At 43.7% G+C, this 20,916-nt stretch overlaps 1 protein-coding gene and 1 long non-coding RNA gene across 7 annotated transcripts in view; one reads left to right on the forward strand and one right to left on the reverse strand.

Moving 5' to 3' along the window:
• Positions 1-10,833, forward strand: part of LOC147308947 (uncharacterized) — a 12,531-nt gene extending 1,698 nt beyond the window's left edge. For 2 of the 5 annotated variants that reach the window (XR_015126243.1, XR_015126242.1), the window contains exons 2-6: positions 8,703-8,829; positions 8,916-9,018; positions 9,352-9,636; positions 10,054-10,239; positions 10,363-10,833. This is a non-coding gene — a long non-coding RNA (uncharacterized LOC147308947). Of the gene's footprint in view, positions 1-8,702; positions 8,830-8,891; positions 9,019-9,351; positions 9,637-10,053; positions 10,240-10,362 lie in introns of all 5 variants that reach the window. The other 3 variants (XR_015126245.1, XR_015126246.1, XR_015126244.1) reach the window with 3 other exon arrangements.
• Positions 1,549-20,014, reverse strand: chd8 (chromodomain helicase DNA binding protein 8). 2 transcript variants are annotated; one of them, XM_086273437.1, is made up of 39 exons: positions 19,875-20,014; positions 17,760-18,844; positions 17,317-17,643; positions 15,867-15,980; positions 15,225-15,727; positions 15,001-15,112; positions 14,341-14,544; positions 14,122-14,190; positions 13,970-14,025; positions 13,711-13,828; positions 13,526-13,609; positions 13,268-13,405; positions 12,498-12,619; positions 12,128-12,371; positions 11,855-12,031; positions 11,447-11,590; positions 11,229-11,327; positions 10,918-11,077; positions 10,397-10,607; positions 10,048-10,243; positions 9,717-9,887; positions 9,297-9,587; positions 8,910-9,130; positions 8,608-8,810; positions 7,225-7,381; positions 7,053-7,142; positions 6,862-6,965; positions 6,627-6,750; positions 6,329-6,404; positions 5,964-6,232; positions 5,494-5,723; positions 4,706-5,380; positions 4,514-4,617; positions 4,210-4,431; positions 3,946-4,041; positions 3,733-3,846; positions 3,525-3,626; positions 3,325-3,429; positions 1,549-2,717 (listed from the first exon to the last, which is right to left on the reverse strand). In XM_086273437.1, exons 2-39 carry the CDS (start codon positions 18,741-18,743, stop codon positions 2,337-2,339), a joined length of 7,797 nt encoding a protein of 2,598 aa, XP_086129563.1. In that variant the 5' UTR covers positions 18,744-18,844; positions 19,875-20,014; the 3' UTR covers positions 1,549-2,336. The 2 variants fall into 2 exon arrangements, with proteins under 2 accessions (XP_086129563.1, XP_086129562.1); XM_086273436.1 differs by having other exon boundaries at positions 14,341-14,547.
• Positions 20,015-20,916: the final 902 nt, after the last annotated feature.

Genomic DNA, 20,916 nt, shown 5'->3' on the forward strand with positions numbered 1-20,916 from the left:
CAACATAATGGACAGTAACAGCAATTTGAGAAATGCAGGAAGTTTTAATCACCCCTCACCTATTTTGTAGTTTTTCCTCAAAGTCAGTAGCAACAACTTGAAAGATCCCCATTAACCACTTTAAACATTACTGACGTTTGCTAAACTTATGTGATTTCTATATGCAAAAAAATATGTCCTTAAAGCAGCTAATCAAATTTGGATATTTGCTTGATTCCAAGTTCTTTTATGGTGGTGTGAGTCATAGAGGTGGGAATCACCAGACAGCCCACAATATGATATCACAACATGTAACTCAGGATACAATATCGCAGTTGTTAACATTTTGCAATATGCCAAGTGTTGCGCTAACATATATTGCAATCTATCACTTTTTTTGAAATTGCAAATTATGTCCTCAAAGTTAAACTTTGTCAGTATCTATTTTATCCACTAGGATAAATTTCAGTTATTTTTTTGACTGTCAAATGTTCCAACACTGTCACTAAAACCGGCCATAAACGTTGCCATAAGCCAGAGTCAGCCTGCAGTTAGAGCGGCAATTACATGCAATCTGTTTCTGATAATACAACAATTAACTGTGAGAAATCAAGGAAATATTACAGTTGTCTAAATAGACAGAAATTCACATTTAACCACTACATTTGTACTCAGCAACCTTCCTGTTTTATAGAAATATAACCAGTGAGTTGAGTTCCCTTGAGTTGTCCTTGTTGACAAAGACTCATTCAGACTGATGGCAACACGTTGGCAATCAGTCTGCATTTATCAAATCAAACAGTAATTATGTGCAATCCTTTAACAATCTGAGTGTGACAGTAGCCAGTGCAAGTCACACTGTGACCGTTTGCATAAACGTTGCATCCGATCAGGCGACATGAGGCCTCGTTTGTAATGTTCCCAGAGTATTTTAATGTATTTTACAAAACATTACCGTATTGATACAATATTACGATACCACGCTGTATCGACTCTTTTCCCTTCCACCAGTGAATAGTATGTACGATCACGCTACGGGGACCAAAAAAAAAAACCCCAACTTAACCATTAATCTCTCTTTCCACCACTATCAGCATTTACTGAATGCAATTATTCCCCTTTTAGCGAAGGATTTTAATGAACCAATTTTATCAAATCCGAGTTATTTCTCAGGCTTCCTGTCCCAACTTAAGGATTTCCTCACACTGCTCTGTTATGTAAACCTTAATCGCAGCCCAATCCTCAGGAACACCTGTATCCTAAAAACACACTAAGCTCAAGTTGCACCAAATATAGTGTTTGCACATCCGTGTTACATCATTATTTTCACACATTTAGCCTCGAGACAGAGTAAACTTCACAATAAATACTACTTTAGTTTCCAATATAGCTTAATAACTGCATAACATATCTCGGTTCAGGGGAAACGGGAATAATTGGAGCTCTTATACATCATCGTCTGCTGTAATCAGGGCATGACTATTAAACAGGAGGACATTATGTGTACAGACAGCAAACTTCCTTATTGCTTCAGCTGAGTGGAAATCGCAATAACACACACAAACGTGCTTTCACTGTAGATTGCTGTTATTCATATCACAGATACAGTCAGGTCATAAAACAAGAATAGTAACTCAATGCCGTCATCTTTGCACCATAGTACACAATTGACCAGCTCTACATTGTACAATACACCCATCCTCCTATTACGTTTCAGTAACTAATAACGCCACTTTCCCCTCTCCCTCCCTCCCTCTCTACCCCTAACCCTCCCATAGAGTGAAAACACTAACAGTACATCCATAAACTGGATCCCCTTTAAAGTTCACAGACTCGTTTGGACAGAACGAGACTCAGGGGAGATTGTGGGATCTGGCTCTGCTCAGTACACGTCCAGTTTCATGTAGCGCTAGAGGACCAGCTTTGAGGTTCTTAGATAAGAAAAGTGTATCTGTACAGCAGGGGTCCCCTTTTGGTCACGGCTGGGAATGTGATGGGAATTCGTAGGTTTTAGAAGGAAGTAGAGGACAAGGACCAGTTGACAGGTAAGAAAGCTCAGCTTTTTGCCGTTTTATCAGAGGTTAGAGAGGAAGATTGAGGAGAATAAGGACCGGACACGATTGTGAGGGGGGGAAAAAAACCCAAACAAACAAAAAATAAATTGAAGGGTGCAAATCTGCTCCTCACATGGAAAAAAAATCCTATGTAAAACAAATGAAAAGATGTAGCAACAAATAAACCCTGAAACAAATTCATCCATAATTTGATACATAATGATAAAAATAAATGATTAGGAATAACATGATTTGTTTTGGAAAAGGGGACTAAGTCAGATGTGTTTGGAGAGGAGGGTTCAGTCAATCCTCTGAGCTTGATGAGGAGTCAGAGTCTTTCTGTGCTATGATAACATCGTCCAATAGCGCTTCCTGATCCGAGCTGTCATAGTCCCCCTGTGAAAGGCTGTCTCCTCCTTCCATTTTAACATCAAAGTCTGGACTGGTGAGGAAGTGATGAGAGGACTCCAGGTCCTCCTCGTCCATCATGTAGGCTCCATCTGACACCAGAGTCTCCTCTTCAACTCCGTCCAGGTTGGGGTCTTCGGGGGTAGGCTCTGGAGTGTGGTGATGGTGGTGGTGGTGGTGGTGGTGATGGTGGTGATGATGACGGCGACGGCTTTTCTTCGGGATCTCCGAGTGCTCCGTTAGCAGTCGGTGGAACAGGGTCTCCGGCAGAAAGCCCTGTGAGAAAAAGCAAAGAATCAATATTATCTGAATTAATATGAATAATTCATCGAGTCGGCACAAAAATCAGAGTGAAAAATTATCTGATTCATTGAAATTTATCATACAACTGTTGTGAGAGGCAATTTACTGCCATCTGGGTCATCATCTGACACCGTCATTTGTGCTTAATTATAGCATCAAGATCATTTTAAGCACAGCACCGCTGCGAGTGTGGTGCAAAAGCTTTGGCTTTGTCCTGAAGGTGGTCAGCAAAATCAAATGTGCATGCTTTAGCCTTAGACTGCTTTATTTCCGACAAGCTGTGCCTGTGATGCTAGTAGATGACTCGCACTCTCTGGTTTGCTCATTTGCAGTGCTCTTCATAGGTTACATTTGTTATTACTCTAACAAAATGACTGAATTCATCTTCATAAATTGGCACAATGAGCACAGAGCTTTCCACCTCCATTGGTGCCTCTTTGCAATTGCAGCGTCACAATTGCGCCCTACTTTGTTATGAATAATTAATAATGACGTCGACCCAATGAAGTATTAGAATTATCAATAAAGATGTAATCTAATCACAAGAGTCATGTAAAATTATAGCATCTTTAATACATACAGAATTCCGAACAGTTTCGGACCACTCCGGTGCTACAGCGTTGTCGGGATTCTCCTCCAGATATTCTCTCAGTTCTTGCAACATTGGACAGAAAGCAGCTCCAACCTACAGAGAAACATTTGCATGCTTGTTAGCGAGGGGCATCATAAAGCCTAAACGTAAACATCACCAGTCTACGCTTGTGTGCAACTGCGCCCCACCTTCTTCCCTGTCCTCATGTTGATGAGTTTGACCTTCTCATTGCCTGTGATGGCTTTATCTGCCCTCCTCCTTCTCTTCCTCTTGCTCCGGTTCACAAGAAGCTGAAGAAACAAGATATGATGAAGCATAGTCCCGTACCCGTTTCGCCACAAACTGTCACCAGGGTTTGTTTATGAACCAGGACATGAATAAGAGTCATGAATTTACCTCCAGCATGTCTCCCTCCACTTCATAATCTGGGTTTTCCTTCAGCCACGTGGGCGGGTCCCTGCGACGAGGCATCCGCTCCAACGGATCGTGGAGTCCATCCATGTCAGAAAACTAAAAAGAAAGGAAGAGATATGATGATAAGATTATGAAGTGATATCAAACACTGCTTGGTTTCTGTTGCAGAGGAACATGTAAACCTGACTCTTGTACCTCTTGGTCCTTGCGCTTCTTCCGGCCACTGGCTTCTCCTCCTGACCCATTGGGCATCAAGGCCTGCTTGGAGAATGTGAGCTTCAGGCCCTCCTCCTGGCAGAGTGAGAGGAGGTGGTTTGTATTTTTAAACACAGACTACACATCACAGTCAACAATATTTTAGCAACTTGCATTAACAGTCAACAGACTGCTTCAGGTAAGCTGAACAGAATTTGCCGGTGTATCCCTACAACAATTCTAATGTCTCAACCTTATTCTCACCTTGAGGAGTTTTACAGTAAATTCGCCATCTTCTCCATCTGCCCCTGGGACGGCAGGCATGATGGGGGGTTTACGCATCACCCGTGTGTAAGCCATCTCATCTCCCACCAGCTCCGAGTTCGGGTTGAGCTGAGCTTCAGACACGTAACGCCGGCCCGAGGGCCACTGACCGGTCAGCACGAGGGTGCACAAACTGTCCAGGCGGTTGATCAACACACGGTCCTGAAACAAAAATAATCCCATGAGTGAGTCTTTTACCGTGACAAAACCCCACACATGTATGGATTAAGCGGGCATAAATTACCTTGGGCCAGTCAACTCTGAGGGGATCAGGAGGAGGAATGCCATCCTGAGACGTAGTCATGGAGAGTAAACTATTATCTTCATCCACATCGCACACCTTCATTCCTGTATAGATTGAAAAGAGTAACTTAGCACACAGGTCATTTCTATCTCCCGCCCCACTCAGCATTTTTTCTTTTAACTACCAGCTCACCTCCTTCTACCTCCGCCTCACTCTCTCCACTATCATCGCTGCTACTCGATCGATCTGAGGACGACGAGCCCGAATCAGAGTCTGAATCCGAGTCAGACGCTCCCTCCCCCTTCCTTCCCCCTTCCGTTTTCTCTCCCCGCACCTTGCTCCTCTTGAAGCTCCAGCCCTGACCTCGCATTTTGCCGTCATGGTGACTCAAGGGCGTACTCTGCAATCCAGCGGCGATTTCACCTGCGAGCAACCCAATATTCTCATCGGTTCCCTCCTCTTTCACCCCAAGCATGTGCTCCTCAGTCTTGGGCTGGCTGAGTGTCATGATGGGTGGTGCCTGGGGTGGTGGAGGTGGAGGGGGAGGTGGAGGAGGTGGGGCCTGCTGGTTCTGGATGAACTCATCACGGGCCTGGCTGAAAGTGAACTGTGGGTCTGCGAAGATGGAGAGCTCAGTGCGGCTGACGCCGTGCAGTGATGCGCCCAGCATTAGCTGGCGATCGTGCTCTGGAATATTCCACCAAGCAGGGAGCTCGGAGGTGGATGGAGCCAGAGCGAGGCGTTCCTCCAGGCAGGGGTGGGGGAGGACTCGCTCACGAAGGCGACGCAGGAGGCTGATACGGTAAAGAGTACGGGAAGCGCGTTCTTCAGTGATGGGAGCCACAGTCTGGGTAACCTCTGCTGGATCTGAATAAGGTGAGCGTGAAATATGTTAAATCATGTGGTAGATATGGTAGGACACTGACTACAACATACGGGGGGGGGAAGAAGAAGCCAAGCATCAATCAATTAGTAATTACCTTCACGGCCTGGACGCAGGTGGCACACCCTCCGGCACATGGCGACAAAGGAACGGAAGTATCGACTGAGGCTCTCATCGGTTTTTTTATCTAGACGGGCAAAAGTACGGAAACGGGTCCAGTCAAATTCTGGCTCTCCTCCTTCAGGAAGACCGGGCTCCTTTTTGATCTTCTCCACACCGAAAGTTGACACCACGCGGTAGAAATCACATTCTTCCCTACGTGTCCACCTGGAAGAAACAGAAGAGAAAGGGGTCAGAATGAGGACGGTATTTTGTATAACTGATTCTGAACTAAAATGGAAAATACTTAAATCTCTTTACGTGTTTATAATGTGACATGGTAACTCAGCATTTCACCTGTAAAAGGTAATATTTCCAAAATCTTAAGCAAGATTTACAAAATAGTGATTTGGTGGGATTAAAGCTTTTACTACTGTGTGTTGAGACAGTAATATAGCAGAAGTATACCTTTGCTGTCGCTCCTGCCGTGCAATCTCCTTCAGCTTGCTGGCCTGTTCGCACCGCCTGCGCCTGCGGTCACCCTTCGCTTCGGCTTCAATCTTCAGCTGCTCTTGTCTGTAGCTGCGCTGGTAAGCTGTGATCAACCGCCGCAGCCGTGCTGTGAGCGATGAGCTTGAGGGCCATTCGCAGACACCGCTATGGCTAGCTGAATTTTCTATGATCACTGGTGGAGGTGCCTTATCTTCCACAGAAATCTCCTCGTCCACATTCATGGACTGGAGGACAAAATAAAAATTTGTTAGTGCTATCATCCAAATCTATGACATTAGAACAGTGCTGCCACATCCAAATGTGATGGGTCTGATATGTACCTCCTCAAAAAGATCTTTGGTGTGTCTTGATGCAGGCTTAAATTCTGGGTCTTCTGAGTACTTATCATAGTCACCCCTGCATTTAAAAAAAAAAAAAAAAAAAAAAACAAAAAGATAGAAGGAAAAAGTAAACAATGCAATTATGCAGTAATCTAATTTAACTTAAACACAGACATTTGAAACTTTCAAAACTGACAGAAATGTGAAACTGTAAAAGCTCACAGTTAATTTGAAAATCTGCTACAAATCTATAAGCAAATAACTTCTAAAATCGGCCCAGTTTGCCAACGACACTCACTCGTCTCCCAGTTCAGCATCACCAGTGTGCTGCTCGGCATCAATGGCCTTGTCATCAGGCCGGCCGACTCTCTCCAGGAAGCAGAGGCAAGGATCAGCGCGCATGGTCGTGTACATCTCATAACCTAAGAGCAGGGAAAAGTCGAGGCTGTTAAACGCTAAATCTTTGACCACCAACACAGAGCAAGAACTGAGCCTGTCTTTAAACCACAATAAGATCCTCACACTGAACCCACCGTGCTTGAATACACCAGCCAGCAGTGAGCGGTCTGCGTCAGAGTCCCACCATCCTGCGGGCACCTCTTGCTGCTCCATCTCAGGCATCCAGATATCAACATCCCTGTGAAGAAAAAGAAAACAATGTATGATATATGGCCAGGACTGGCTGCTGTTTGTGTGCGCACTTGTCTATATATATATTAGATACCTGATATCAGCTCCTTTCAGGACAGAATCAGAATGTTCACCAATAACTTCCTGTTTCAGGTAGTATAGCATACGCACCCTCAGCAACACCCTGACATGGGAGAATAGAGGTTTATATCCATGGTGAATAATCTATACAAATATACATACACACAGCTGACTGGTTCACTAACTTGTTGCACTGATGCTTGAGGTGCTTGCGGTAGCTGTCGTCAAGCAGCAGGGTATCAGGGTTGTACTTGCGGATCCACTCCACCTTCTGTACATCAAATGTACTCTGGGCTTTTACCCTCTTGCCCTTTCTGCCTCTAGGGACAGGAATAGAAAGGCCTAGACACACAAAAAAAGAATAAATACTGCTATTCAGCTTTTACACAGATTAACAGATTTGCTCTTTAACAAGCTAGGAACCACAGTTAGGTCCATAAATATTTTATACAGAGAACTTTGTTCTAAATTTGGTTCTGTTCATTACAACAATGATGAAACGACTCAGATTCAGGTGAAGTGCTTCTGAGTTGTAGTTTAGCTTTAATTCAGTGAACAAAAAGATTGCATAAAAATGTGAGGAGCTAAAGCATTTTTTTAATAACACAATCCCTTCATTTCAGTAAAAAGTAATGGGCAAATTAAATAATTGCAAATAAAATGTTCATTTCTAATAATTGGTTGAAACGCTTTGTTGGCAATGACAGCCTGAAGTCCTGAACTCATGGACATGACCAGATGCTGGGTTTCCTCTTTTTTAATACTCCACCAGGCCTTTACTGAAGCAGCTTTCAGTTGCTGTTTGTTTGCTTTCTGTCTCAAGTTTAGTCTTCAGCAAGTGAAATGCATGTTCAATTGGGTTGAGGCCAGGTGAGTGACTTGTACATTCGAGAATATTCCACTTCTTTGCTTAAATAAACTCCTGGGTTACTTTGGCTGTATGTTTTGGGTAATTGCCCACTTATATTATAAAGTACCACACAATTAATTTGACAGCATTTAGCTGGATTTGAGCGGACAGTAAGTCTTTGAACACCTCAGAATTCATTCAGCTACACCAGCGCCTTCTTTCTCTCTCAGGATGTACTAAACTGTAGAATCTTCCATTTGTAATATTGTATCAACGTCTCTGATGTTTTTTTTTCCCCAGCAGCTTTAGGATAGTTCATTTCTCCTGCACGGAGAGCTTCTTTGACTTCATGTTGTCTGTTCACAGCAAAATCTTCCAAATGCAAGCGCCACGCCTCAAATCAACTCCAGGCCTTTTATTGATAATCATTTAATGAAGGAGTTGCCCAAACCTGCTCATGAAATAGTCTTTGAGTCAATTGTCCAATGACTTTTTGTCCCTTTAAAAAGAGGGCGCATGTTAAGGAGCTAAACTCCTAAACCCTTGTGGATATCCTCAAATGAAAGTTGAGTCTACACATTATGTCTATTATATACTATAACTGGAATATGTTTCAATAAATGGGTAAAAAACAAAAACAAAACCTGTGTCAGTGGTCAAATATATATGCACCTAACTGTATGAGGGATAAATGGGAATGCTAAGTGCAGCTCCATACCCGAGTGGTTGAGTAGCGTTTGTGGTTCACGCCCATTCTCTGGCGGCGTGATGAGCTCCCAGATGAAACTCTTGATGTTCTCGTCTCCACGATAGTGAAGCAGACAGAAGACCAGAATAACGCGACAGATCGTCTCCACATCACGCTCGCTCAGACGCCGCTTACACCTGGCATGGGATAAGATGTCCCTCCAGCGACCCCAACTAAAAAAGACGAACACAGGTAAAAGAGTGAAAATAAAGGACAAAACCCCATTAAAAAGAAAAAAATATATATTTATACAGGAAATGCACTCTTCGCACCCATAGACGAGAAGGTGTTTCTCCACCCGGAAACAGTCAGTGCGGCCGTAACCACCTCCGCTGTGGCGGTCAGACCGCCGAGAAGCACGCGAGTGTCTGGAATTGGACGGTGGGTACTCTTCATCACTGTCTAGATCGGACAGGTCTCCACCTTCACCTCGTAGACTGGAGAACTGACGGGTCTGCTTACGAACTCTTGGAGTGTCGATCACAAGAGTGTTCTGTGAAGAGAAACACGTTATATTAAGATGAACACAATAAACAACTCAAACTTGGTGTATGAGAGGATAGGTGCTTTTAAATAAATCTAATACAAGTTGACACCATTTAGCTCTACAATTCTCATATGAATTTCTTTACCAAAAAAATAAAACAGCATAGCTTTACCTTCCTATTGATTGTGTCCATGTCTATGTCTGCTTTCTTGGCCCACTTCTGCCAGAACTCAGGGTCATCGAGGGCGATGTCAGTACGGTTCTCAGAGGCCACAAAGCTGGCTTTGGAGAAAGTGGAACCTTTTCCCTCGCTCTCAATGGTGATGGTAGTGGCTCTTCGCTGAAGGATCTGGTCAATATCTTCCTCACAGAACCGACTACCCTCGTCGTTCTCATCCATGATGGCAGCATAAGCCCCCTTCCTAAGCAGATCTTCTATCTCCTTCTTGGAGAACTGCTGGATCTGTCGAAAGGCATCAAATTTACAAATTACCCAGACTGGATTTCAAAAGGCTAGTTTTGAAACAAACAAAAATATACTACAACTGATCAATAATGTGGCACGGCAGTCTGAGTCTGTGACTTTTCTTACCCCATTGACGTTGCTGTCTTTGTTGCCACTCATGCTTTGCAGGACTGCACGGTCTAGGCCTAGCTTCAGACTTGCTTTATCAAGCATCTCCCGCTCATAGGAATTTCTAGTGATGAGTCGGTAGACCTTGACAGCCTTTGACTGGCCAATACGATGACATCGGGCTTGGGCCTAAAATAGCCATTTAAAAAACAAATTAAAAAAACAACACAAACAAAGGGGTCAAGAGAGCAGAACTTGCACAAAATGAGGAGAAAGTACAAAGTTTGAACCAAATATTTTAAGATTGTTTGATCTTTTGGTTATATTCATGCCACTTTATGTCTTGTACCTGCAGGTCATTTTGAGGGTTCCAGTCAGAGTCAAATATAACACAAGTGTCAGCAGCAGTTAGGTTAATACCCAAGCCACCAGCACGGGTACACAGCAGGAAGACAAAGCGGTCTGAGTCAGGTTTGCTGAAACGATCGATGGCAGCCTGTCGCAAGTTCCCACGCACTCTACCATCAATTCGCTCATAAAGGTATCTGTAAAAGCAAGTTACATTAACCTACCACACAGCATTCTGCAAGCACTAACAAATATTTCAAAAAGATTTTTAATGATCGCTGACTTAGCATCATTTGACATTTATTTATCATTTTAGAAAAACTGCAACATATACACTGCGGTCATCATACCTCTTGTTGATGAGGTAGTCCTCCAGAATGTCTAAGCAGCGCACCATCTGGGAGAAGATGAGCACTTTGTGGCCACCAGCCTTGAGGCGAGGCAGCAGCTTGTCCAGTAGCACCAGCTTTCCAGCCGACCGAATCAGAGCCTGCAAATGGAAGTCAGGGGCCAGGGGGTCATACACCTCCCGCAACTCTGCTACGATCTTCTCCTCCGCACCTGAACATAACAACGAGAACATATTGGTTTTAAATAAATATGATACCTGCTGGCAAAACCTGCAGTGCTGCCGCTGTATTTTAGAAACATCACATGTTAATAACATCTGCCAAATATCAAATGATTATATGAACTACATGGCACAGTTTAGGTCTGTGAGCCTGAGTGTACCAAAGGTACAAAGAGCTAAAAAAAAACTTCGACCTAATGTTGTTTACCAAAGCCAGAGGGTGAACTCTGATAAATAAGCTGTCTCCACTAGAGGGGGAAAAAAAAAAAAAAAAAAAACTCGTTAAGAGTCATGTAATACCATTGATGAGGTAGGGGTGGTTGCAGCACTTGCGGAGCTCCATCATAGTGTTGAGCAGGTTGGGGACATTGCTGTTACTGCTTGCTCCTAAACTGAGGAAACTGAAGTTTCTCTCCAGAATGGCCCGGTAGTACTTCTTCTGGATATCTGTCAGCTCAACCTGAGAGGAAACAATTGCACGTTATGTTTTTTCTCCCTTTAAGCTCACCAGTGATGTTATGGCAATCATCAATTGAGATCCTTGGTTTTTTTTTCTTTCTTTTTTTTGGTGAAAAGAAAAGGTCTTGCATTAAGATTTTATTCCATCTAACCTCGATGATGGTCTCCTGTTTGGGTGCCAAGTTCTTCTCTACATCCTCCTTGAGCCTTCGAAGCATCATGGGTTTCAAGATTGCTTGTAGCTTCTGAACCTAAAGGACCAAAACAAATAATCAGCTCAATAGCGGGCAAGGGAGCCGATGCGTATATGTAACGACGACAAACAGAATAAGGTTATCGATGCTAACGCCAATATTTAGGCATGTCGCACCTGTTCCTCTGTTTTCAAGTCTCCAAAGTCTCTGAGAAATTCAGTTTCAGAGGGGAACTGGGCAGGCTCCAGGAAATGAAGCAGACTAAAGAGCTCCTCCACAGTGTTCTGGAGGGGAGTGCCAGTCAACAACACTTTGTGTTCCTGAAAGAACCACAAGACACAAATTGTGAGATGGAAGAAAAAAGAAGGGCGAGTGTAAAACCGTGTGGTGATAAATCAGGGACGATGCAGAAGGAACAAGATCCCAAAAAAAAAAACGGATTAGCTGAAGTCTGAAAGTTTTTTAAAACCATTTGGGGTGCACTTCTGTGTAAATGAAAACAATTTTAATTCAATTAAAACTGTGCTGGACACCATTATGTCAGTATTCCTGTTATTCAGCAACATTAGCTGTGGTCCACTCACCAGGTCCAGCATCTTTAAGCTATCCAAAAGCTTGCAATTACGATTTTTGAGACGGTGAGCCTCGTCAATGATGACGCAACGCCAGGCGATCTCCCTCAACTCGGGGCAGTCAGATAGCACCATCTCAAAGGTTGTGATGAGAGCATCGAACTTGTACGCACCCGGGATTAAATGCTCCTGCACACAAAATCATGATTTTCATTATACATGTGATGAACACATTACAAAAAACACACAAAACAAATCGCTGGCGATCATAACCAATAACTTTACCTTCTCATCTTTGCAGTACATCTCATACTGCTGTATCATCTGTCGGCTGGCCAGGCTGCCGTGATAGACGATGGCATTCATGTTGGTCCACGTAGAGAACTCCCGCTCCCAGTTGGTGATGGTGGAGAGGGGAGCAATGACCAGAAAGGGGCCCTGGACACCAGCAGCATAAACCTCAGATAGGAGTGCAATAGACTGGATGGTCTTCCCCAGACCCATCTCATCTGCCAGGATACAGTTCTGCCTAAAATAAAGAAACATCATTTGAGTGCAAAGTGCGGTGGTATGTTCACACTGTCTGAAACTAGTTTGAAGGTTAAAATATGTTTCTGACCATGGTGTTAAGCAAGAGAGTGTGTGGGATAAATACCTGTTGTACCAGTTAAAGAGCAGCCAGTTGACTCCTTCCAGCTGGTACTCTCTGAGTGTGTTACCATTCTTGTACTCTCTGGTCTCCTCCAACTTTTTCCAAGAACTAGCAGGAGGCCGTGCCTAAATAGAAGAGAAAAAATAGATGAAAAACTCACAAGAAACATCGTTGTTCCCTTACGTAAGTTCTCATTTTTTCCATTAAGCCAAGTTTTGAAGGAAGGAAGGAGACAAAAGTAAAAAAAAAAGAAAGAAAGAAAGAAAGAAACTCAAAGAAGCATTTCTGCATCTTGATGCAGAGCAGATTAGTCCTGTTGGAACAACTGGGGATTTTCTAAAGTTTGGTTCACAGTGAATGGTAACCTGCACTGAACATGTTTGATTTGTGCACTGGGGGTTGTGTCAGTTTGTTTCTGTTACACACAAAGTGTCTCTCTAAACGGTTTACGTTAAACATTTAACAGAGAAACACAGGGACAAACTTAAAGTTACAGCTTCCTCCCACCATTGTTTAATTTAACTGTAGTTTGGGATTCTAAAACACGGATGCTGGATACACATCTTCATCCAAGCCAGCGTCTTCACAATCACGTGCTCTTCCAAATTTACAGTCACCAATAGTATTTCTGGACTTATGGCCTGACAATTTCACATCAGTGGCTTTGGTCATCACTGTAATGTTGTGTTGAAAAGAATACAGGGTTGTACTATCAGACGTCACAACATAAATACACACAGATACATTACTATATCTTTTACATGACTGCTCACCGCTCTCTTAAGGCGAGGTTGTCTGTTTTGGATCTTGCTGAATTCTTCAACCTTGCCTTCGTCCACATCCTCCTTCAGCTCCCAAGTAGCATCTTCATATGGCAGAGAGCACCACTTCACCAAGTAGTAGATAACAGGCTGACAGGACGAGAGAGAATGGGAATTAACACAAGCAATTTGCAATTTTGCAAAGGGAGGTCAAAAGAACCATGTCCAAAATTAGGCCACATAGCCAAAGGTTAATGCCTCATCTCTCACCTCGCCGTTGTCCTTGTCCACACTGTGGGACACATCCAGGATCCTGTCCACCTCCACGTAGTCTGGATTAAAAGGCTCCTCGTCCTAAAGAAAACAATAGCATTAGCCACAGACAGCATAAGGATAAGTGCATCTAACTGAGATACACCCAAGCTGACAGGTTTCAGCGTGTGCTTCCCGCTCACCTCCTGGAACAAGTGCCTCATCTGAGCTTGCTTGGTCTTGAACCTCTTAATCTTTTGATGGATCCTCTTGTCTTTCTCCAGCTGCTCCAAAGTGGCCCACTCGCAGTGCAAGTATGAACTGAAAACAAGAGTGTGCAGTTGTACTCATTTTTACTCACTCACCCATCCCCTCAAACAATTAAAAAAAAAAAAAAAAAAAAAAAAAAAAAAGGTGTCACGTGCCAGAGTCAAAGATGCTCAGAGAGACACTGCAACTTACTAGTTTTTGTATTTCACAAAGAATTCTTCTATATTTGTATACTGGCCTGGAAACACCTTAAAAACAAAAGAGCAAATTTGAAGCCATTACGCCCGCAACAACTTAAACTATATTAAGTAATTTAGTAATTATAATTAATTAAGTGAACGTACTTCCTTCTTGGTTAATCTCATGGAGAGAATTTTGTCTACAATGGCAGCATCTTCTTCACTTGGGTTTTCCTGTAAAATAAACACGTGTCAAAAACTCACACTACAAACATCACAAATAGCCACACATAAATGTGAATAAAAACAAACAACCCCAAATACACACAACCAGCATCCGTCTCATCGTGACAATAAGAAGAAATGATATTGTTCCACACTCACCACAAAGAACTGCATACTGGGCAATCCATCACCATCCAGCTCCACTTCCTGTTTGAGCTGCACTGGTGCCCCACTGCTGATGGAAGCCACAGCTGCCGCGGTTGTAGTAACATCTACGTCTTCCTGCTCGTCCTCATCATCCGTTATCTTGATATCTAGATCCTCAGTGTACTTCTTTCTCTTCACCACACGATTGGAGCGTCTCTTCTGAGGAGAGAGGGGCGCAATTTAAACGTGTGTATTCTGTGCAGCGGGAGCTGAGTGTTATTAGACAGTTTTTATTTAGAATTCATTATATTTCTGTGGTATCTTGACTTATATGCCCCCTTTTTCCAAATCGGTTCATAACTGGGACGTCCCAGCACATAACTGGATGTGTGTCAACCACCTGAGACAGGAAGGGAGGCTACTCATCTGCAACTACCAGGTGGTTTTATTAGGACAAGTCTTTACTGTGGAAGTACTCCACATACTCTTAATCTTTTGTTTATTTTATGTCGCAATTATTATCACAAAGACATCAAATCAGGGCAATGTACTGTCAACAATTGCTACCAACAAACAGTACGATTATGAAGTGTTCACAGTGGGGCAAAAAAAGAAAAGAAAGGATGGCTCAACACTACTTGTATGATTTTATGAGCATGCATGTGCTTGTACCGTAATCATGTCATCCTCCAGCGCAGCAGGTGACGCAGGACTCAACTCCCCGTCAGAGTGGTCTGAGGACGCGTTTCTCTTTCTTTTCTTTGCTCCAACTAGAGTGATAGTACTGTAGAGTGGGGGGGGGGGGGGGGGGGTTAAATATGGTTTTCTTCAAAGCTGCATTTCTAAATGTACAGAAATAAGCTGTGCATTTAAATGAGACATCTTCATTTGCTTACTTCGCCTTAGCTTTGCTTTTGCTCTTGTTCGCAGCACTGGGTATTACTGTGCCTCCTGCCACTATAGTTGTTCCTCCTGGTGCCTTGACTTTTCCCTTTTTGTCAGGCCCTCCTGCGGTTTTGGGTGCCGTTCCTCCAGATACAGGGCTTTTCTTCTTACTTCCTCCACCGCTGGTTTTCTTCTTAGCACTAGACACCACCGTCACGGTACCCCCCATTTCTGGGGAAGACTGCGTAGCTGGAAGCTCATCCTGGTTAAGGACTCTGGGTAGGTTCTTCTCACCACGAGCTTTGGCCCGAGCTATAGCCTCAGCCACTATACGGTTAGCTTTCTCTTGCTTGCAGAGAATCTCCACTCGCCGCACAGAGGCAGGCTCTCCGGGCGCCTTGGTAATGCGGATGGCCTGGGATGGAGTGGTAGTTGTAGAAGACGGTCCTGCTGCTGAAGTGTTGATGACCTTCACAACAGAGACGGTGCCGCCAGCCGACGAGGCTGCGCTTGTCTGAGTTAAAGAGAAGGTTAAAAATACATAACATTTTTACAAAATTACAATACATTCTTCCCTGTAATTTCTCTCAGTTCACATTAAAAGCCCCACTCTAATGTAGAGAATAAATAAAATCTGCAGATTAGAGGTCTACCTGTGGCTGCAGAAGCATTTTGAGTGGTACTGCCACTCGCTGCCCTCCTTGGCCTTGGGATATTTGCAACACCTGAGGGCTGCCGGTATTCCCAGCTCCTGAAACCAGCTGGTACTGCACACATGAAAGAGACACATCAAGTTACAGATTGATCAGATTGATAAAAAAAAAACAAAAAACAAAAAAAAAACCCATAACAAGCCTTGTCTGAGGGACTTCCTAAAAATTAACAAGAAAATTGTTTTTTTTTTTTTAAATGCAAGTTTCCGAGAAGAAGTTGTATTAACAAGTTTTTAAAACTGGATGGCATACGACTTGTAAAAGCAGCCTGTAGCACATGGATGAGACTTCCTTCTGACTCCAAAATTTGCTTTAAACTAGGTGGTGTTCCCACCCATACTGACTTTGAGTGGGCTACATCATAAATACACGCACACACGCCTGAAAAATAAAAATGAATAAACAATGTCTTTATGTTATCAGTTTACTAGTAGACAGTTTGCACTGTTTTATTGTGAAAGTTCAAATGCTTGAAATAAACTAGCATGAGTCCTTCCTGTTTCATGGTTTGCCTGTTGGGTTGCTACTGTAGTTATCGTTCACACTGCCCCCCCCCCACACACACACACAGCAAAGGTATTTCAAAATTTTGTTGTCATGTTGCTTTAAACTGGTTTTAAAAAAACCAAACATAAAAACCCCACAATTACCATGTAAAATTGTTATTAACTTGACAGAAAGACGAACACATTGATTAGACACACATGTGTCTAATCTGATTATTTGGAGTAATAATAAACTTAACATTCCTATTAAAAGACCTAAATTTGCTGGTTTTTCAACCTGAAGCCATTAAATATCACGTAACAAAGACACGGAGAGAATGTCAATATATTTAAAATGCACCGTCCTTTATCTCCAAGCTTGCCAGTCCCTCCACATCACATACCACAAAGTGCGTTTCAAAACAATCAATGCTCTTCAGCTGATCAGAGAAACTACCTCTGAATACTAACTGATACCGGTCAGTGGAGCCAAGATGGTGATTAAGCTGGTCTGATCTGTCCTGGCTAAAAGACGTTGTCAAAGCCAAGGTGTTTTGCCATGTCACCTCATATTACATTTGTACATCTGAAGCACTGTGTACTCTGGTACACATGTTGAACTAAAATATTAGTTACACAGTGACACCTTTGAGGAGGAGCAAACTTTCACAGATTTCAGAACTATAGTACTTGCGAATGGTGGAAATTAAAAGCAGACCGGTATTCAAGATGATTGACAAGGGAACAACAACAACAAGACTTTCAAGGCCCCACTTACTTGAAACAACAGAAATTAAGAGCAATTTGAATGATTTTGACAAAAACATGCCATCAAAACTCAATGTAACTTATTAACACTGTTAAACAAGCCGAGACCTCCAACTCCTACAGCACTCGTTTCTCACCTTTACACCACCTTGCTGATTGGGCTGTTGTTGCACCTGTAGCTGAATTGTGAGAACTTTGGGCTGCCCTCCAGCCTGGCCTGCTGCTCGTGCCTGGGTCAGGGCTGCTAGCTGGCTCCCCTGGAGCACCAGTTTCCCCCCGGGGAGCTGCCCCAGAACCAGTTTAGTTGGGGCCTGGGTCTGCTGAGGTTGGCCTCCTTGTGCTGTCTGAACCTGCTGGACTTGGGTGACCTGCTGTTGGGCTGCAAGAGCTTGACCTGCTTGAGTTGCAGAGCCAGCCTGGGATGGCTGCTGAAGAACCAAGGTGATGCGTTTTGCTTCTCCACCCTAGAATGAGAAATGCAGAAGGACATTTATAACTGAACTAATTAAAAAACATGAAATCAGCAGTTATCCTGATGGTATAACAAATGTCACCTGCTGACACTTTGTGGTCTGCTTACCTGCGTCTGGGCCTGCATAGCTGGCTGGAGCTGCACTTGGCCCTGTGCCTGGACCTGGATCTGAGCAGCTTGGTTTTGGAGCTGCACTTGGCCCTGTGCCTGAACCTGGATCTGGGCAGCCTGGGTTTGAGTTATCTGTGCTGTTGCTGGAATCTGCACTTGAACTGACTGGCCTTGTGTCTGCTGCACCTGCTGGGGCATGGACGTGAGCAACACCTGTTTCACTGGTCCATTAGGAGACTGCAGCAGCCTCTGCACTCCTGCACCACCCACCTTCACTTGTGTTTGTCCTGGGCCTGCCTGATTCAATACTGTTCCGCCCTGCAGGATGGACATGCCAGGTTTGAGTGGTGTGCCAGACACTACACGGATGACCTTTCCACCAGTCTGACCCGTGGCTCCTGATAAAGTCTGTAGCACCTGTGCTTGACCCTGGGGACCTTTGAGAATGACGATTTTGCCACCAGCCTGTTGTGTAATGGCAGCTAACTGCTGGGGAGTAAGCTGGTGGGTTATCTGTGTGAGCTGCTGGGTGGTGGCGGTGGTTGTAGCTGGAGAGCTAGAAACAGTCAGAGGCGAGCTCAACAGGACAGTGCTACTGGTGGCCCCACTGGCATTGCTGGCAATTGGTATGGTGGTCTGGGCCTGTATCTGATTCACAGTATCAGTAGGGGCAGGGGTCACATGAGGCGCTACAGCTATGGAAATGGTCTGAGGAGTTGCCACTTGCACTGGCTGCTGTGTGGGGACTTGAACAGGGGCTGGATCCGGAACGGCTGGAGCTTCTACAGGAATACAGAGGCTCGTGTTAGACGCGAGCTCAGGAGCAGGCTCAGACTCTGGTGTTGGATCCACCTGGCCCAGAGCAAGCTTGAACGCTTCCTCAACCGGGTCCGAGGAACCCTGAGAAAAGGAGTCGTCCTGTAGGGCATCCAAGTTAAACAGGGGTGTGTCCTCAAAGAGGTCCATAATGGGATCTGCCATCTTGCCCACTCCACACAGGGAGATGGGCACAATGTTAAAAAGACTCCGAGATGGAAGCTAAATAGTTGTTGTCCAGTTCTTCTCAATTTTTAGATAATCAGCTGTGAAGGGAAAGGAAACAACAGTTAGACACAATTTTCTTACTGACTTTGTTCAAAGAAATGCTGCACTATCACAGCATAACGTCGCTCAGACCTGTACATCAAACTGTGACGTGACAGCTCTAATGGTTAGTACAAGAGTGCTTAAGTTAAGGAAGGGAGAAGCAGAGAAAGGTAATCATTGTAGTTTTGATTATGGTTTTCTGGTGGCTATGAAGATCATAATCAGTGGAAATGTCTTAAGGGTTAAAAGGACATGAAATTTACTAAAACAAGGATCACTTTATGTAAACACGCTTTTATTTATCTTAGTGGCTGTGGTGGAAATTATCCGGTTAATACAGTTAATGGGCCGCATAAAAAATAAAATAATGCTAGAAGGATGTAGCAGCTTGTAAACTAGAGACGAAACATTAAAAGTATAGTTTTTGAATTCATCCTCCAACTTGTGGCCACACCGTCCAGAAACGCTTTCAAAGTGAAATTAAAAGCTTTGAAAACACACAAAAACAGTGCTCGTCGGCTTAAGTGTTAACATATAAAGAGAAAGTACGCGGATAACATTTAGTGAATGAGAATAACGAGCAGTGAAGTCATACGATTAGGTGAGTGATGCTGGAAAGACGGGATGCTTTCCTCTCAGGTCGTATTGCAGTCTTTCTCTCAAAACCGTCGGCTAGCATTAGCTTCTACCGCTACAAAAATGTGCCTGTTACAAAGGCGTGTGTGGCACCGTAAACACATTTAGACTCAAAAACACGATGAACTGTGTCCTCTTCGCCGTCAGTTCGCTTTCCAGTCATTTACTATCAACCATTCAGTCCACCGGACTCCTTCGATATCGTCAACAAACCGGACCAAACCAAAGCAACGTGCCACAATAACCATTGCCCGTCAACGTTCAGACACAGGTTAGGCCGCATTGCCGTTTCGGCTGGCCTGCGTCTATTTTCGGCAAAAATACGTGAAAATAACCATCATATCTACTGCCCCAACTCTCACAGTAATAATTTCAGGGTGCTAAATTTACCTTTGCGTCGACACACATGGCTTTCTGAGTCTCACAACACTGTACGATTACAGGAAACGGCCAGGAGAGAGCAGGAACTAACATTCTTGCCAGAGAAAGCTCAGAAAGCTTGCCCCTCTGGTGCCGTGAAACGATCATTGGTTAGCCTCCTCCCAAGCCGGCAGCATACGGCAATTTCATTGGCTCGACTAGCTGTCCATCAGACGTACTGCCGCTACCGGGCGGGATGAGAGTCATAGTTTGGTTGAAGTAACACTAAATGCGGCCTAGTTGGGATCGTTTGGCTCGGTGATCTTCAACATTGCTGTCTCGCTGTTGTAGATGCTCGAAATAGGAAGCGCAGCAGTTTTAGAGCTGGCTGGAAAAAAATAGATATTGTTTTAATAAACTGAAGTGTTCATGGACTGCACGGCCAAAAGACCTGTTTCTGAATGGCACACCATCAATTTTTTCAGCGGTTTATTACACTGGCCATAGCCCAGAAATCAGCCTACATCATTAAATGAATGAAGACCTGTTGTCATATCGGTCTATTAGTTTCTAGATGTATATAACCAGACGACGAGGGCGTATTATATATTTCCCAAGGTTACTGGTACACCTGGAACATTAATATTAGCTTCCTCTGGGTATTAATGTAATGGTCTGGCGCTTTCATATGCGATTGTTTTTTAATTAGGCTTTGGTGCCCTCTAGTGGCCTAATATTAAAATATAATTACTAGCTTTCAGTCTGTTATGTATGCAGTTTTCAGGGCACTGGGACAGAAAAGGGCTCTTATTGCCCCAGATTCATTTTTTCGTTTTCTTTTTTCTTTTGGTCAGTTTCCTTAATCACAAATTAATTAGACCATATAAGTGTAAACTAATCTTAAATAATCTCATACTTAGATTTCTACATAGGGCCCTCTGAGGTCAGATCACAGGAATGCCACACCCTGTCAGATACAATTGTATTTGAGTGGAGCAAATCTTGAAGTAAATAAACTGCCAATGGCTTTGAAGTTTGTTGTATTTACAGGTCCTTGTGGGGCTCGGGGCAA

This window comes from Aulonocara sp. 'chitande type north' Nkhata Bay, linkage group LG18 (genome assembly GCF_057382095.1).
Source record: "Aulonocara sp. 'chitande type north' Nkhata Bay isolate Kocher_YH1m ecotype deep benthic linkage group LG18, A_spYH_male_GT1.1, whole genome shotgun sequence".
NCBI classification, from domain to species: Eukaryota; Metazoa; Chordata; class Actinopteri; order Cichliformes; family Cichlidae; genus Aulonocara; species Aulonocara sp. 'chitande type north' Nkhata Bay.